The 18,286-nt window shown below is 43.4% G+C and overlaps 1 protein-coding gene across 9 annotated transcripts in view; it reads right to left on the reverse strand.

The window, feature by feature from the left end:
• The window catches only part of LOC140426617 (BMP/retinoic acid-inducible neural-specific protein 3-like), a 264,377-nt gene that overhangs the window by 240,201 nt on the left and 5,890 nt on the right, over nt 1-18,286 (reverse strand). For all 9 annotated transcript variants that reach the window (XM_072511613.1, XM_072511614.1, XM_072511615.1 and 6 more), the window contains exon 2: nt 17,515-17,797. In XM_072511613.1, coding sequence (XP_072367714.1) covers nt 17,515-17,747 — 233 coding nt within the window. In that variant the 5' untranslated portion in view covers nt 17,748-17,797. The remainder of the gene's footprint in view (nt 1-17,514; nt 17,798-18,286) is intronic.

The following is an 18,286-nucleotide window of genomic DNA, read 5'->3' on the forward strand; positions in this document are numbered from 1 at the left end:
GGATATGGGATAAAGAGGGGTAGATTAAGTTAGGTCACAGATCATCCATTATTTCATTGAATTGCAGAACAGAATTGAGGGGCTAAATAACCTACTCTGGTCCTTGAGTTCCCATTTCTTCAAAATTATGAAGGGCTTTGATAGATTAGACTTAAAGACGATGCTTCCTCTTCTCTAAGGTGTCATAAATATAAATGCAAGGTAGTCCCTAATAATTCCAATAGGAAATTCAGGAGGAACTTTACCGAGAAAGTAGTCAAAATGTGGAATTTGGTACGACAGGAAGTAGTTGAGGTAAATTGCATTCGCGCATTTAAGGGGAAGCTGGGTATGTACAAAAGGAAGCAGGGATGATGATAGGGTTGGTTGAAGTTGACTCGGAGCCGGTATATGTAGAGCACAAACTTTTATACTAAACATTGACAGCACGGTAGCACAGTGGTTAACACAGTTGCTTCGCAGCTCCAGGGTCCCAGGTTCGATTCCCGGCTTGGGTCACTGTCTGTGCAGAGTCTGCACGTTCTCCTTGTGTCTGCGTGGGTTTCCTCCAGGTGCTCCAGTTTCCTCCCACAGTTCAAAGATGTGCAGGTTAGGTGGATTGGCCATACTAAATTGTTCTTAGTGTCCCAAAAGGTTAGGTGGGGTTACTGGGTTATGGGGATAGGTTGGCAGTGTGGGCTTAAATGGAGTGCTCTTTCCAAGGGCCGGTGCAGACGCGATGGGCCGAATGGCCTCCTTCTGCAGTGTTAATTCTATGATTCTATTTAGGCCTAGATTTTGGCCACGATGGAGGGGCTTTTTGTTGTGGCGAAAATCCTGCAAATGGCTGAATTTTCGAAGTCCCACCCCCAAAACCCCACATTTCCCACCTTCGTGGAGGCAGGACTGGAGTCAGGTTGGTGTTCACGCATGTGCAAATTGCACATGCAGCTGTCAATGTCTTATTAATTACATTAATTACATTGTTGAGGTTTGTTAATGTCAAATACATTGTTACAATTAAGAGAAACAGGTGATGCCAATTAATTGTATTTGAGCATATACAAATAGAGAATAGTTGGGATACTGGGTAGTGTGGGCGGGTGGGGTAGTGTGGGCACTAGGTTGGCACAGGGGTATGAGGGGCCATGTGGATGGATGGGGAAAATGGGCTGGCATAGGTTAGCATGGATGTGGCGAAGAGTGTGTGCAGGGTTAGGGGTGAAGATTGGAGGGTTTATTTTAGTTTTATTTGATCTTTTTTTCATTTAAACACAGTGCCGGAACACAGAGGCAGGCCTTGTGCCTAGCCCACCTTTGAACCCAGCTCATTCATTCTGGGATTGCCTGTCCTGACTTCCATTTCAGCCCACCGCTACCCAACTCTGGAAATGCCCCGACTCTGCACACCCGTTCTGGGGGAAAAAAATCTGAGTCTTAAGTTGGGTCGAATGGGCCGTCTCTATGCTGTAGGTTCTATGTAATTCAATTAAATAAAGACGCAGAACACAGGAAAGAATAGCATTTGCAGAATTTCTGAAACGTTAAATGCCCATGATGTCTCTCCACCAAACTGAGATCATGTGCAAACTTTCCATGAATAAAAAATCATGGAAGGCCAAAAAAAAGGCAGCAGAGATAGAAAGAATTGCTATAAATATTTTACATTATAAATATTTGATTCCAAAGAGCATTAACAATACAAAATATCGGAAATAAATCCTCGTCAATTATATGAGAAATGCGTGTATAGACTTCTTTGAAGGACACCAGAACTTCATTATACCGAGATGAATTGAATCCACATTACAGTCTATACAAATAGAGGGGTTTTTTTGTTCCTCACTGTACTGGACTGGCACCCATAGATTAAGAGTTCAAATCTAAACGTCAAAAGTAGTGCAACAGAATTTACTAAATTTGGTCACTTGAGTTCTTACCATAAAATAATCATGAAAATCCACACTACCCAGTATCCCAACTATTCTCTATTTGTATATGCTCAACTACTTCCTGTCCAAATAGTTTACTAAAGTCTTTCAGAAAGAGGAAAGCTCCATGTGACTCCAATCCAACATTAGGTTGTTGGCTCTTGATGCCCTGATGCCAATTAGGGATGAGTTAAAACTATTTCCCAGCAGTGTTGCCAAAAGGAAAAGAAAAATCCAGTTTGCAAATCTCAGGAACTGAAGTGCTGCTTCTTAAATAATTACAACCGAACACATTGCATTTTCCAAAATGCTTGAGTGGCTGTGGAGGCTGGTTTGTTAAAGAAAGGTTGGCAGTTTTCCTCACGTCATAGACTGAAATTTTGTTTTGGGAGTCAGGAACCCTGACATCAGGAAATTTTTAGATCCCAGCCTGTGACACACCGGTGTCAGATCCACCGGTCTGACCTTTATAGGGATGGGAAATTAATGGCCTGGGAAACATGCCCTTATGCAATTCAAGATGGTGGACAGGATCCAGAGATTGGAGGGCTAAAAGGAGACCCTCCAGCTCTGACTTATCGGCTACCCCTCCATCCAAGGTGCGAGCTGCAAATGCATGTAAGAGAGAGAGAGATGTGGAGAGGGAGAAGCGGGGAGCCTGACCTTGGCCCTCAGAACAGAGGGACTTTCTGGACAAGGTAAGAAATTTTCAAACAAAAGAGGCCACAGCTGCCAAGCTATCATTGTATTGCTTGAATGGCCCTTTCTGTGGCCCTCCAGCCTTGGTGGGTGCACGGTTGGGGGTACCGGTCTGCCACCAGAATGCCGCTTCCCTATTCCCAGACCGTGTTTTGTCCTTGGTAGAGCCCCCAAGCCAACTGGTTTGCAGATCCACTCCCTCCCCAAGTCCCTTGGACAAAAATACCATAGAAGCGGGAACATGCTGGCAACCTGACACGCTCACCTCCAGTCCACCTCTGACAGGAATCTAAATTTCTACCCAAACCGTCTGTCTAAAGTTCATCATGGGATTGGAAAAATCCCCCTTTAAATCTTCTCGACAAATAAACTCACTCCTTTCCCTGAGACGTTATTGAGAAGCACACAGGTACAATGGGCCATGTTAGCAGACGAATGCTTCACACAATCCTAGCTAATTTCTCCTTCTGTTCATATAACAAAGGTGTGGACACATTTAATTTGATTGAGCTAGCGCCTTTGAAAACAGCGAAATTTGATCAAACAGAACAAACATTAGTATAATCACATTGGCAATTGTAAAATATTTTTTGATTTGATTTATTATTGTCACATGTATTATTATACAGTGAAAAGTATTGTTTCTTGCATGCTTGACAATGCATACCATACATAGGGAAGGAAGGAGAGACTGCAGAATATAATGTTACAGTTACAGCAAGAGAAAAGATCAACTTAATACGAGGTAAGTCCATTCAAAAGTCTGATGGCAGTAGGGAAGAAGCTGTTCTTGAGTCAGTTGGTACGTGACCTCAAACTTTGATATCTAGTTTATCAAAAACCAACATTAAAAAAATGTATCAACCTTCCAAATGCGAATCATATTAAACCTCCGGGACATTCAATAAGAGATTCTGCCTGTTCATGAACAATCCCTATTGATATCCTGTGGAACTCCTCTGATAACCTACCAGAAACATTACCTTTTATATAAATGAATTTTGACTGAGATCGTGCGGAACAGCCACATGAACATTCTATAAAATCCTACTCATCCCATACATTCCAGATACTATAATATTAAGCCTTGCAACATGCTAAATTAATAAAGCCCCTGAATGGATATTGTCCAAGCTATCTCGGAAGAAAATGATGCAAAGTCCTGTATAAAAATAATTGTTCAGCTTGTGTCGATGATGATGTGGAGATGCCCGTGTTGAACTGGGGTGGGCACAGTAAGAAGTCTTACAACACAGGTTAAAGTCCAACAAGTTTATTTGGAATCACGAGCTTTCGGGGCACAGCTCCGTCGTTAGGTGATGAAGGGACTTTAACCTGGCGTTGTAAGACTTCTTATTGTGCTTATATAGAGGTCTATTAAGCCTTCAACTGGGATACAGAAGTCCTAAACTCTCTCAATTGTGCTCTGACCCCATTGCTGAAACACCTCCTTGTATTGTGTTGAATAATATCACATAATAATCGAATTACTGAACGAAAGAAAGCCTGAAGGAAGACATTAAATTGTAGACCAGAGACTGCTGGTCATAATTAGCAGACATGAAATTTTCATACTGGTCGACTCAGTAATAAGGTATAAAAATAGACCCCGTATTTTTAGCAGCAAACATTTTTCACACTAAATTTTCCTCCATATTCCAGGTTTCATTCAAATAGAAGGGGAAAGTATAACTAGATAAGCAAGTGCAACAGAGAATTTGGGAGTGCAGTTGAGAGAAAGGTGTGCAGGTATAACATTCAACGTGTTGTTACTGCTATTATAATTGGTGTTGTTTTCTTGGAATCCAGAATATAGAATCACCCAGTTGCTATTTTTAATACCCATAAAAATGCCTCATTAATAAAGAGTGAAACCACTGTGCAAGAGTAGGAGGAGGGAGCACCTCGTTGACCACATATGGCATAAGGTAGAGCAAAAGGTTGTGAGGTAATGAATGGATAGGGCGATGCACTGAATGAATAGTTGCAGCTGATTCTGAGGAACGGAATAACAAATGTCGACAGGGGTGCATTTTAAAAAGGGATTCTAATTTTTCATCCAGTTCAAATATATAAAAAAGAGATTGTGGGTAAGATTAGGTTTATTTGTGATGCCTCTCACTGTTTAGTCGTCTTCTGACGATCATTTTCACCTTTCAGACATCGAGTGGACTTTTGGATAATATTTTTGCAGACTGTACCTCACCAGAGTTAGCTCCATCAGGCAAGGAGAACAACATCAGTGAGAAAACTAAACTAACCATAGAAACTCTCTCAAGCTCCCATCGGTGGGTTCAATGGCTGGTGGGGAAGAGGAATTTGGTGGGAGGCCCAAAAATAGGTTTCACGTCGGTGTGAATTTCCCACAGGGTCTTCTGTTGGTGCCCGCCACAGTGGATCAGAAACACGCTGAAGACCTGCATGAAACTCAATTGCATCCCGCCAATGGGAATCTGATGAAGGCACGCCTACCCATGCCCGATTCTCTGCCGCACTAGCAGGAAAATACACCGGTGCAAAACTCATTTGGCAAACGTTGCATGCTGATGTGGAACTCATCTAGACAATGCCTGGGCTGCCTCTGGACTGCAGAATGGAGGGAGCCATAAATCCTGGATCCCAGAAAATTATTGTAGTCGGGGGGGGCATCGGAGGTTGGACCTTCCTGGTTGATGTCCTGGAGAGGGACCACCTTCCATCCTCAAAAGATTCCTGGAGATCCATCTTCTTTCTCAGGAGGTCCATCTTCCAGCCTCAGAGTGCACCCAGAGATCATCTTCATTTTCAGGGCGTCCACCTTTGTTCTTCAGTAGTGGGTGAGTGATGTTGGATGCCCTTTCAAGATGGTACCTGGATAGGATGGCAGACTGCGTGTCATCGGGCCTGTCCCACCATGGAATATGACACAAATCACCTAGATGGATAATTAATGAGGTAAGGTCCAGAAGATTTGCCGCGTGTCCCCATCGGCCTCCGTAGTGTGAACTACTCCAAGTTCTAACCCCGCCACGAGGCTTAGTCCCAGGATGGGATCATTGCGCCCATAATTTCCAACAATACTGAACCACTTGAGTTCAGGCGATGATTTAATTGGTAGATTTTAAGTTGCAATGAAGCTAACATCAGAAAAAAAGGCTTAAGCTTATCGGTTGGCAAGTTTTGGAACAACAAAGAAAACTCGAAGGAGGAATAGCTGGCAGGCATACTAAAAATAGAACAAAAACGATTTCAAGACAATGTGGGAAAAAAATGGTGCATGTGGATAAAAGTAAAATAAAACGATTGAAGATCACAGTGATCGAATTAAAAGGCCCAGACCTTCCCACGAGATTAAAAAGTATTCAGGCAAGTGTAAAGCAAATTGGCAGCAAAAAGAAGAAAAGGACAACAGGATGGGACATGCACGCTGTATCAGCACATATGTTTAAGTAAGTAAGCAGGCAGAATTATGTAGCGAGATTAATTATTTGTAGAATGAGTAGAGTTAAATTTCTGCAGGAAGAACATAGAAAGATTCAAATATGACAAATATACACTTCACAAATGGAAACCACGGACAAATTGTGATTGAGACAAGTTGGCATGGAAAACTATAATAATAATCTTTTTTTAAATATAAATTTAGTGTACGCAATTCATTTTTTCCAATTAAGGGGCAATTTAGCGTGGCCAATCCACCTACCCTACACATCTTTGGGTTGTGGGGGGGAAACCCATGTAAACACTGGGAGAATGTGCAAACTCCACACGGACAGTGACCCAGAGCCGGGATCGAACCTGGGACCTTGGTGCTGTGAGGCAGCAATGCTAACCACTGTGCCACCGTGCTGCCCAATAATAATCTTTATTATTGTCACAAGTAGGCTTACATTAACACTGCAATGCAGTTACTGTGAAAATAAGATGATACCAAAGCATGAAATACCAAAGAAGTAGGAGAATGTCGTTTCTGAAGACATTGAGAGACAGGTGACTGAGAGAAAACCTCAGGGGTCCAAAGACTTTCAGCTTGAGAACCCGAGGAAAGATGAATAGGATATTCAAAAACAATGGAAGGGTACTTCCAGAAAATATGACCAGCTAACCTAGCACAGATAAAGCGAAAGGTTTATCGAATAAGAGCCATCCATTCTTAACCTAGTAGGGCAAAGACCACATGAGAAGTCAGCACAATCTTAGAAACAATCAGCCATGCCTTTCAAATCTGTTAAGTGCACATGGAGGTGATAACTAAATTAACAAAGGAGAATATAATTCACAGTGTGTAGAGATGGTTGATTGCAATCCAAGCATCTCGGCAAATTGGGATAGACTACGTGATAGCAAATAGACTTAATTGTGATTAAGCATAAAGAAAAGCGAGTAGCATGTAATGCGTTGACAGAGAAGATAGGTGTCTATTTGGAAATGGAGGTGTAAAGTATTTTGACACATTTATTTATCAGGAGTTTAGCAAGGGTAACAAAATGTGGCATTTTGATGGTAACATATTTAAGATTATATTTACTGTGAGTTTGCACTGAACACTTTACCAAGCTTCGACACAATATTAAGTGAAGTGTTCCAAACTCAGTCTTCAGTTTTAGATTGTAACAGGAGGCCTCTTAACCTGAACCTCAGAAATGTGTCCTGCAATCATTTTATTTTTTTACCCTTTCTGTACTAGCCCTTTTTTTTTGTTGGCAAAAGCCACTATATTATACCCCAAGGAACCAAACTGAGGTTACTTAAACCCATTTCATATGCAGCCAGAAGAACCATAGAGGTTTGAAGCTTCTAAAGAGTCCATTGAGATCCATTATGTTGCCATCACTTTACAGAGCATTGCAAAAATAATGTCCCTACTCTGCTCCCTCATCACTTCCAGAAGTGACTTTCACTCTATTTGATGATTAGTGTGCTGACCCATTACATTACAGCATTAATAATTCACAGGTCACATTGGTAATATTGCAGGAATCCTGTCTTCAAAAAAGGACACTTTTTGGCGGCACAGTGGCGCAGTGGTTAGCACTGCTGTCTATGGCGCTGAGGACCCGGGTTCGATCCCAGCCCCGGGTCACTGTCTGCGTGGAGGTTTAATATTTTTCCCGTGTCTGCGTGGATTTCACCCCCACAACCCAAAGATGTGCAGGTTAGGCGGATTGGGCACACTGAATTGCCCCTGAATTGGAAAAAAATAATTGGGTACTCTCAATTTATTTTTAAAAAGGGAAATAAAGGACACTTTCGCACAGTCAAAAATTTAAAGATAAGCAACAAGGATGATTCCTGGATTTAGTGCTCTAAGTTATAAAGAGACACTTACATATGAATGTACAAATTAGGAGTAGGAGTAGGCCACTCAGCCCCTCAAGCCTGTTCCACCATTCAATAAGATCATGGCTGATCAGATTGTAACTTAAACCCCACATTCCTGCCTAACCCCTGATAAAATTTCACTCCCTTGTTAATCAAGAAACTATCTTTTTCAACCTTAAAAATATTCAAAGGCTCTGCTTCCATACCCTTATGAGAAAGAGAGTCCCAGAGACTTATTACCCTCTGAGAGAGAACATAATTCCTTATCTTTGTCTTAAATGAGCGACCCCTTATTTTTAAACAGTGACTGCTAGTTCCAGGTTCTCTGACAAGTGGAAACATCCTCTCCACATTTACCCTGTCAATACCACTCAGAATCTTAAAGGTTTCAATCAAATCACCTTTTACTTTTCTGAACTCAAGTGGATACAAGCCTAACCTCTCCAACTTTTCCTCACAACCTCCATATTCCTGATATTAGTTAAGTAAACCTTCTCTGAACTGCTTCTCAGGCATTTATACCTTTGCTCAAATTAGGAGACGAGTACTGTACACCATGGGCGGGATTCTCCACTCCCGCGCCGAAGTGCCCAAGCCGTCGTGAACACCATCGAGGTTCACGACGGCGCGAAACGGCCCCTATACCTACCGATTCAGGGCCCGATAATGGGCTAGGAGCGGGGCCGCGTCATTTACACGCGCCAGGCCTTGTCGCCACGTAAAGGCGACGCCGCATACATGACGCGGCCGGCGCTGCATAACTGGCGTCACACGCGCATGCGTAGGTTGGTCGGTGCCAACCCGCGCATGCGTGGTTGCCATCCTCTCCTAGTCCACCCCGCAAGAAGATTACAGACGGATCTTGCGGGGCTGCGGAAGAAAGGAGGTCCTCCTTCAGAGAGGACGGCCCAACAATCGGTGGGCACCGTTCGCGGGCCACCCCACATTTGAGGTACCCCCCCGGTGCAGGATCCCCCCCTCCCCCCCTCACCCCGCCCCAGCAGGCCACCCCCCCCCCCAGTGTTCCTGCGCTGTTCCCGACGGCAGCGACCAGGTGTGGACGGCGCCGGGGGGAACCCGCCGTTTTTGGCTGGCCCCTCAGTCCATCCGGGCCTGAGAATAGCAGGAGTGCCGGAGAATCGCTATTTTGGGTGTCTCGGGCGATTCTCCGGCCTGCGGAACTTGACGGGGCCGTTCCCGCCGCTTGGGATAATCGCGGGAGGGCGTCGGACCGGCGTCGCGGGAAATTTTGGCGGCCCATGCGATTCTCCCAACCGGCGCGGGAGTGGAGAATCGCGCCCAATGTTCTAGATGTGGCCTCACTAATGCCTTGCACAACTGAAGCATGACCTCCCTACTTTTGTAATCAATTCCCCTCACAATAAATGCTAAAATTCCATTAACTTTCCTAATTACTTGTTGTAACTGTACCATGTAAAGAGTAAACCCACAGAAAAGGCAAATTTACAATCCATTTTTGCAACGGAGAGCCACATTTTATAAAACTGGTATCCAGTCGATGAAGATCCAGTGCCAAAGAAACATGTTTTTCTACACAGCAACAATAGAAATTCGTATCAAAGCCTTCAATTTAGAAAGAGATAAAACACTAGAATAAGAAGGAAAACAATCTTGATATTTTATAGGAACCTGTGGAAGATGATTTGAATATTTCCACTGTCACAACATTATCAATGGGCCCCAGGGAGACAGTTGTACCAATTAGTTGGCCAACTTTGATTTTGGCCTTCATCAAGAACACACAGGTAGAAAAACAACAGCAACTTGCATTTTAAAAAGTACCTGCGTGTAGTAAAACACAACTACATTCTTTACGGAGGCATAATCAAAACAAAAAAAATTAAATATGCCCAGAAATATTTTTGGTTCACAGAATAGGAAATATATGGAATTTATAGATTTCCAACAAAATCAATCGATTGATGCCTTTCAAAAAGCGCCAAATGGATGGTTGATTAAGAGCCTGTTTGAAGGTTAAAAGTGCACCTATTCGCATTGATGGCCCAGCGTTCTGTGATATAATACATTTGAGACCTTGGAAATAAATTTTAAAATTGATTAATGCATAAAAATGAGGAACTGATGACTTTCGGTTTTGCAGATGATTGTGGGGGAGTTGGGTAAAAATTGGATACTGAGCTTCATCTTCTGGGATGTTTTAGCAAGTAAGTAGAAATAATAGTAGAAATTAAAAGTGCCATATGGAAGGAATACACCGGGCTGTCAAAAAGTAATTGGAAATAGAAAAAACATTAATTTCTGATCTGTGCAGCGTCACCGAGAGAGGTTGTCACTGCTGGGATGGAATCCAGGCCACAACAGTGATCTTCAATAGGACATAGAACATCGAACATTACAACGCAGTACAGGCCCTTCGGCCCTCGATGTTGCGCCGACCTGTGAAACCATTCTAAAGCCCATCTACACAATTCCCTTATCATCCATATGTCTATCCAATGACCACTTGAATGCCCTTAGTGTTGGCGAGTCCGCTACTGTTGCAAGCAGGGCATTCCACACCCTTACTACTCTCTGAGTAAAGAACATACCTATGACATCTGTCCTATATCTATCTCCCCTCAATTTAAAGCTATGTCCCCTCGTGCTAGACATCACCATCCGAGGAAAAAGGTTCTCACTGTCCACCCTATCCAATCCTCTGATCATCTTGTATGCCTCAATTAACCTTCTTCTCTCTAACGAAAACAGCCTCGAGTCCCTCAGCCTTTCCTCATAAGATCTTCCCTCCATACCAGGCAACATTCTGGTAAATCTCCTCTGCACCCTTTCGAATGCTTCCACATCCTTCCTATAATGCGATGACCAGAATTGCACGCAATACTCCAAATGCGGCCGCACCAGAGCTTTGTACAGCTACAACATGACCTCATGGCTCCGAAACACAATCCCTCTGCCAATAAAAGCTAACACACCGTACGCCTTCTTAACAACCCTCTCAACCTGGGTGGCAACTTTCAGGGATCTATGTACATGGACACCGAGATCTCTCTGCTCATCCACACTGCCAAGAATCTTACCATTAGCCCAGTACTCTGTCTTCCTGTTATTCCTTCCAAAATGAATCACCTCACACTTTTCTGCATTAAACTCCATTTATCACCTCTCAGCCCAGCGCTGCAGCTTATCTATGTCCCTCTGTAACTTGTAACATCCTTCCACACTGTCCACAACTTCACCGACTTTAGTGTCATCTGCAAATTTACTCACCCATCCTTCTACGCCCTCCTCCAGGTCATTTATAAAAATGACAAACAGCAGTGGCCCCAAAACAGATCCTTGTGGTACACCACTAGTAACTGGACTCCAGTCTGAACATTTCCCATCAACCACCACCCTTTGTCTTCTTCCAGCTAGTCAATGTCTGATTCAAATTGCTAAATCACCCTGAATCCCATGCCTCCGTATTTTCTGCAGTAGCCTACCATGGGGAACATTATCAAATGCTTTACTGAAATCCATATACACCACATCAACTGCTTTACCCTCATCCACCTGTTTGGTCACCTTCTCAAAGAACTCTATAAGGTTTGTGAGGCACGACCTACCCTTCACAAAACCGTGTTGACTATCTCTAATCAAATTATTCCTTTCCAGATGATTATACATCCTATCTCTTATAAACAATTTCCAAAATTTTGCCCACAACATAAGTAAGGCTCACTGGTCTATAGTTACCAGGGTTGTCTCTACTTCCCTTCTTGAACAAGGGGACAACATTTGCTATCCTCCAGTCTTCTGGCACTATTCCTGTAGACAAAGATGACTTAAAGAGCAAAGCCAAAGGCTCAGCAATCTCCTCCCTAGCTTCCCAGAGAATCCTAGGATAAATCCCATATAGCCCAGGGGACCTATCTATTTTCACACTTTCCAGAATTGCTAACACCTCCTCCTTATGAACCTCAAGCCCTTCTAGTCTAGTAGCCTGAATCTCAGTATTCTCCTGGACAACATTATCTTTTTCCTGTGTGAATACTGAAAAACAATATTCATTTAGCACCTCTCCTATCTCCTCGGACTCCACGCACAACTTCCCGCTACTGTCCTTGACTGGCCCTACTCTTACCCTAGTCATTCTTTTATTCCTGACATATCTATAGAAAGCTTTAGGGTTATCCTTGATCTTACCTGCCAAAGACTTCTCATGTCTCCTCCTGGCTCTTCTTAGCTCTCTCTTTAGGTCCTTCCTAGCTAACTTGTAACTCTCGAGCGCCCTAACTGAACCTTCATGTCTCATCTTTACATAAGCCCCCTTCTTCCTCTTGACAAGTGTTTCGACTGCTTTAGTAAACCACGGTTCCATTGCTCGACCACTTCCTCCCTGCCTGACAGGTACATACTTATCAAGGACACGCAATGTAGCTGTTCCTTGAACAAGCTCCACATTTCCATTGTGCCCATCCCCTGCAGTTTTCCTCTCCATCCGATGCATCCTAAGTCTTGCCTCATCGCATCATAATTGCCTTTCCCCCAGATATAACTCTTGCCCTGCGGTATATACCTATCCCTTTCCATCACTAACATAAACGTAATCGAATTGTGGTCACTATCACCAAAGTGCTCATCTACCTCCAAATCTAACACCTGTCCTGGTTCATTACCCCCTCCCCCTTAAGGATCCCGAATACACAATCCGAGACATCACTGGACCTGGGAGGCAACACACCAACCACAAGTCTCTCTCGTTCCCACAGAATCCCCTATTTGTCCCCCTAACTATGGAGTCTCCAATGACTAATGCTCTACTCCTCTCCCCCTTCCCTTCTGAGCAACAGGGACAGACTCCGTGCCAGAGACCTGTACCCCATGGCTTACCCCTGGTAAGTCCCTCCCCCCCCAACAGTATCCAAAGCGGTATACTTGTTCCTAAGGGGAACAACCACAGGTGATCCCTGTACTGACTGCTTCCTCCCAGCCCCTCTCACCGTCATCCATCTGTCTTTATTCGTCGGAGTAACTACATCCCTGAAGCTTCTATCTATGACCACCTCTGCCTCCCGAATGATCCGAAGCTCATCCAGCTCCAGCTCCAGTTCCCTAATGCGGTTTCTGAGGAGCTGGGTGCACTTCCCATAGATGAAATCAGCAGGGACACTGACAGCATCCCTCACCTCAAACATTCTGCAGGAGGAACATTGCTCTACCTTCCCTGCCATCCCCTCTAGATAAAAAAAGAAAAAGAAAGAAAGAGCTTACCTGTTATTCACTCCCCTTCTCAATAGAGCTGAATGGGGAGGTAAGTCAAACCGGGCATTCAGTAAGGCCAAGCTAGGAGACCCTAGCAAAGAGGGAGAGGGGGTTTGTGGCTGGGATGCACTGGCCAACGGAGAGGGGAAAACTTGAGGAGGGAAGGTGTGGTCAGGCCTAAGGCGGATTCTTTGATGGACCTGTAAAGGGAAGTATGCCGCACGTTTCCTTCCAGTAGTTCAAGGAGTGGGCTAGGTGGGCTTCTAACTTGGTGACAGCCTTCTCCACCATGGTAGTAATTGCAACAGAGTGAAAAGAGGCCTTTAAGTGCCGACTATGGGTCTCCCAATAGCCTGTCAACCTGATCCTGAAGAGTGTAAAGTGCTGCCCCAGGGGTCTGCCCACAGTAACGCAAATGCAGAAATCCAGAGATTGCTGGCAATGAATCTATGGAGTACACTGTTAAAGCATCCACCCACCAACAACAATCAAGTACAAATCACTGAACTGATGAAACCTGTCCTTTACAATATTAACTTTACAGTAAAGATCATTGAAACTGTTGTAATTTGTTGAATGAGCTGTAACTGTTTTTAATGGTGTACTAAGTTCACAATTACTACTCAACAGCCCCACTGTCCCTGAAAAGCTAATTTTGTATTGGCAGAATGTCAAATTTCTTAATTATGAGAAAAGAATTACGGGCGGGATTCTCCGGTCTGTTTTCCAGCGCGATGCGCCCCTGCCGGCAGCGGGATTCTCCCATTGTGGCCACCGCACACCGTTGGGAAACCTATGGGCGTGGGTGCGCTGCGATGAACCGGAGGATCCCACCGATGGAGAATTCCGCTGTATGTATTAATCCAGTAAATAAAAGATGTTTCTTTGTGATATCACCTTAATAATATCCTGTGGATATCCCAATCTTATACTTTGCTCTCTGTTAATTTTAATTAAAAGTGAAAAATTCAGTGCAGTTTAATTCCTCCTTTACTGTCTCTGAGATTGACTCCTTACCCTGCTTGTTGAAATAATGTTTGCTAAACACCGGGGGAACTGTAGTGGGTTTTAAGGTAGGCCTTAATCAAAGAGAGGAAGGGGGTGAAAAGACATTTCTAGAAGAAGGCTTGGCCATGAACTTTGCAGCAAATTGAGTGGGAAATAGAGACAATAAATGCTGGAAATACTCAACAGATACGGCAGTATCTCTGGAGAGTTGTTGACTTCGCGCCAGATTCAAGCTGATGTCAGGAGAGAAGGGTTCAGTGCCACAGATATTGTCATATCTTTGTAATTAGTGGGAGGCGTAGGCATAGTGGTATTGCTAGTGGCCTAGTAATCCAGAGATCCAGGGTAATGCTCTGGGATACTGGGTTTGAATCCCACCATGGCAAATGATGAAATTTGAAATCAATAAAAATCTGGAATTAAAAGTCTAATGATGACTATCCGACCATTGCCAATTGCCGTAAAAACCTATCTGGTTCACTAATGTCTTTCAGGGAAGAAAATCCACCATCCTTACTCGGTCTGGTCTACATTTGACTCTACACCCACAGCGCGATGCGGTTGACTCCAAATTGCCCCCCACTGAAATGACCTAGCAAGCCACTGAGTTCAACGGCATGGGACGGGCAACAAATGCTGGCCCAGCCAGCGCGGCCAGATCACAAGAACCAATTTTTAAAATGCTTTCTTTGATGTCAGCAGCGAGTGTCACCATTTCACCGCAGACAACAACATTTGGCTCATGAGAAACTCCACATTCAATATCAACTGGTTACGTGGAACATATCTCAACTAAGAAGTTGAAATCATTTACGCAGCAAAATGGATGCCTGTGAATGAACGGGTAAAGTAGGAACAGCTCAGATGATTTTTATGGAACTTACATTTAAATTAGCTATCTGCTGTCCCTTTCTCCAACAATGCTGCTGCAATGCTGAGTAGTTCCAGCATTTTCTGTATTCACCCCACTGCATATCACTCATTTCACCCGAGGCCTCTCAGCCTGGAACCATATTTTCACTCCTCATTTCCCTTAAGACCTACCTCAAGACCTACTTAATTTCACCAAGCCTTTAGTTGCCCTTCTTCATATCCCCTTCTTTGGCTGAGTGTGTAATTGTTTTAATTATGCCTCTGTGAAGTGCCATGGGACTTTTATTATATATATGGCAATAAAAGGCACTGTTTGAATAGAAGCTGTTGCGGAGTTGCTCATAGGTAGTTTGGGATACAGAGCATATCATAAATCCCCAACATGTGGCCTTGAGAGTGGGCAGGTTATCAAAGACAGAAACTCAGCAGGAAGTAACACTTTGAATTGCAACATTCGAAGTGAAATGCCTCAAGTGTGATGGATGGATCCAACCTGCAAACTTTTTGATCAATGGAAAAATAAAATTAAATAACCGGCTATCCGAAAGCGAATTGTCGACGAGTATCTAATTGAGGTGTTAAGTATGTTAGAATGATAATGGACACTTGAGGCCTAATTAAATTATAGAGTTGAATCTAATCAAGCAGTTTGGATTGAACATTAGGCCAGAAATTGTTAAGGGATGCAGAATCAGGGCTACTGTACTGTCTTATTTGCAAACTGTCCTCCTGTCCAGTGAGGCTACAGACACGTCTTCTGCAAATTTCCGCCCTAGAAAGTCAGGAGTCTTGCACATTTGAAACATCGTACTTGGAATCTATTACAAATTTATTTTAAAGTCAGCTATTTCACACTGTTTGTTTTCTCCCGACCAGGAGTCCGAAAATTAGAAGCAATTGCCAATCTGCCAAATTCGTTAACCACCAATTCACTTCAGGAGTGACAATAATTAGATCATGTGGGACCGCTCAAATTCAATACAGCTATAGTTTAGTAAGGATGATACATGGTATAATGTTCCTGTCATTGTAAATAATAGGTTATCTGATTTACTATGGACATTGCCATGAAAGCTCTGCCAGTTACATATTTTAATTACCAATAATCATATAGCCCAATTTCTATTCTCTACTAAACATTTAACTGGTGAAGTAATAATGTCTGTGGAATGAAAAAATAATTTGTTTAGAATATTGTTTTGGAGAACCTGCTAAGAATATTTAGCTTTAAGGCATTAATTATGCTTGCATCAGTTAAAATCCTGCATTACACAGATCCACCGTCACAGACATATTATTCACAGGAAACAACGAAAAAGATTGACTCGAGTCCAGATCACCAGGATATCTGGGAGTCAATTGGAATGCAATCTAATGGAAGAGATTGGTAGTTAACAAGTAGAGTCTAATGGACACCAGGAGCAGAATTCCAGTTGGAATCTGTAATTAAGACACTTAGATGGTTGAAGGTTAAGGTACTGAATACCTGGCATTGAACTACAGGCTGAAATCTAATTGAAAGGTTCAGCTAGCTTCTCTATAGCACCGTGGATAATGTGGCAGTTACAGGCTGGCATCGAATGGAGGGTTTGAGATTTGGAAAACTGGAAAATTGAAGCTCAGTTTAAAACCAGAACCTAAATCTTGGGCTTTAGATTACTGTCACAAATCCAGTCAAGGTGTTTATTACTACTTAAATTACTAACCCTGTGAATTCTACTAGCATAGCCAATCTGTTTCCGATTTATTTTGAGCCATCAGCAGCACACCAGTGAGATATTTGCATGAAAGTACTGGCAATTATGAGGTTCCCTTCACAGATATATTGAGGTAATTTGCAATTAAATACTGGAATGCAATAGGTGCAATAATACTGAGTTAATATGTGTGTATATGTTTGCCATTGTCAATTATATTTTCCCACTGCAATGTTGCTACTGGGTTCATTCCTGCGACTGCAAGAGATAATGACCATCCGAGTAACACTTTCAGTGGCTACAAATCTGTAATACACAGATCATTTACCCCTTTGTTTTTCCTATGGCTGCACAGTTGGACCTGAGGCAGAGAGTGGTGTGTGTTTGTCATTAATCAAGAAGCCTTTTGGTGGCGCAGGGGCTGCAGATCCCAATCCCCTCATCAGGGGGAGATGTGAGCACACACACCACAGTACTGGAAGCGGAGTAACCCAACGCATTGATACACCGACTCTTAAAGGGAACATGCCCGCGCTGCTTTAAGTAACCTGCATCATTGAATAGAGGTGTTTGTTGTTAAAGAATGTATAGTCGGCGTGATCTGTGCTCTTAAAGCGATGCATGGGCAGATTTTAAAAAAAAAAATTAAAACAGTCAGAAACTTCTGGCCATCGACTGGCAACGCTACTGCTGCATTTTGCTCTTCCTCACCCCTCTCTCTCCCCACAGCTGCTGCCTGACCTGGTAAGCATTGCAATTCCAACATTTCCTGTTAAACCTCGAGCAGTGCCCACCCTTACCTGTAGATTTTATATCTGGTAGTAAATCCCTGACGGTATCGATCCAGGAAATTGGAATAATCCCGAGCCCGGTGGAAGGGCCCCTTGTCGGAGAGTAGCCAGTCGAGAGGGCTGGTGGCATGTTGGTGTTGGTGATGGCAGGAAAGTACCAATAGAGCCCAGCAGTGGAGAGTCAGAGCCAGGCGGTCCCATCGGAACAGCAAAGAGACGAGATCAACAAGCCGCCAGTTCATCCTTCCATCTGGGACACTTCCTCTTCATTCTCCTTGCACTCTCTCAAGACCTGTTCCATTTTTGTAAAAAAGAAGGAAAGAAAGGCATTAAGAACAAGTACAGTCTCACTTTTATCATTAAATCCATTTGCAGCAGATGGTGAGGAAGAGCTTCATGTTCAGGACATGCAGCGCCAAAACACACAAACCACCGCCTTCTTGATCACCACCGCTTGAAAAGAGATACAGCAACTGTTCACCAAGAGCTACAGGACCAACCCTAAACACAGCCAGGCGAGCTGGCGTGTGCACACACAGGCAAGGGAACAACACACAGCTGAATTCACACCCAATATACAAACAACAGTCACACGCCCAGAATATACTCAAAACACAGTCAAACACACACCAGAAGACACAAAACAGTCAAACACACCCAGAATATACTTCAAATACAGTCACACCCAGAATATACTCAGTGCAACACAGAGCCAAACGCACACCCAGAATATACTTTAAAAACTATCAAATACACCCAGAATATACTCAACACACAGCCA

Source organism: Scyliorhinus torazame, chromosome 7, assembly GCF_047496885.1.
Source record: "Scyliorhinus torazame isolate Kashiwa2021f chromosome 7, sScyTor2.1, whole genome shotgun sequence".
Taxonomy (NCBI): Eukaryota; Metazoa; Chordata; class Chondrichthyes; order Carcharhiniformes; family Scyliorhinidae; genus Scyliorhinus; species Scyliorhinus torazame.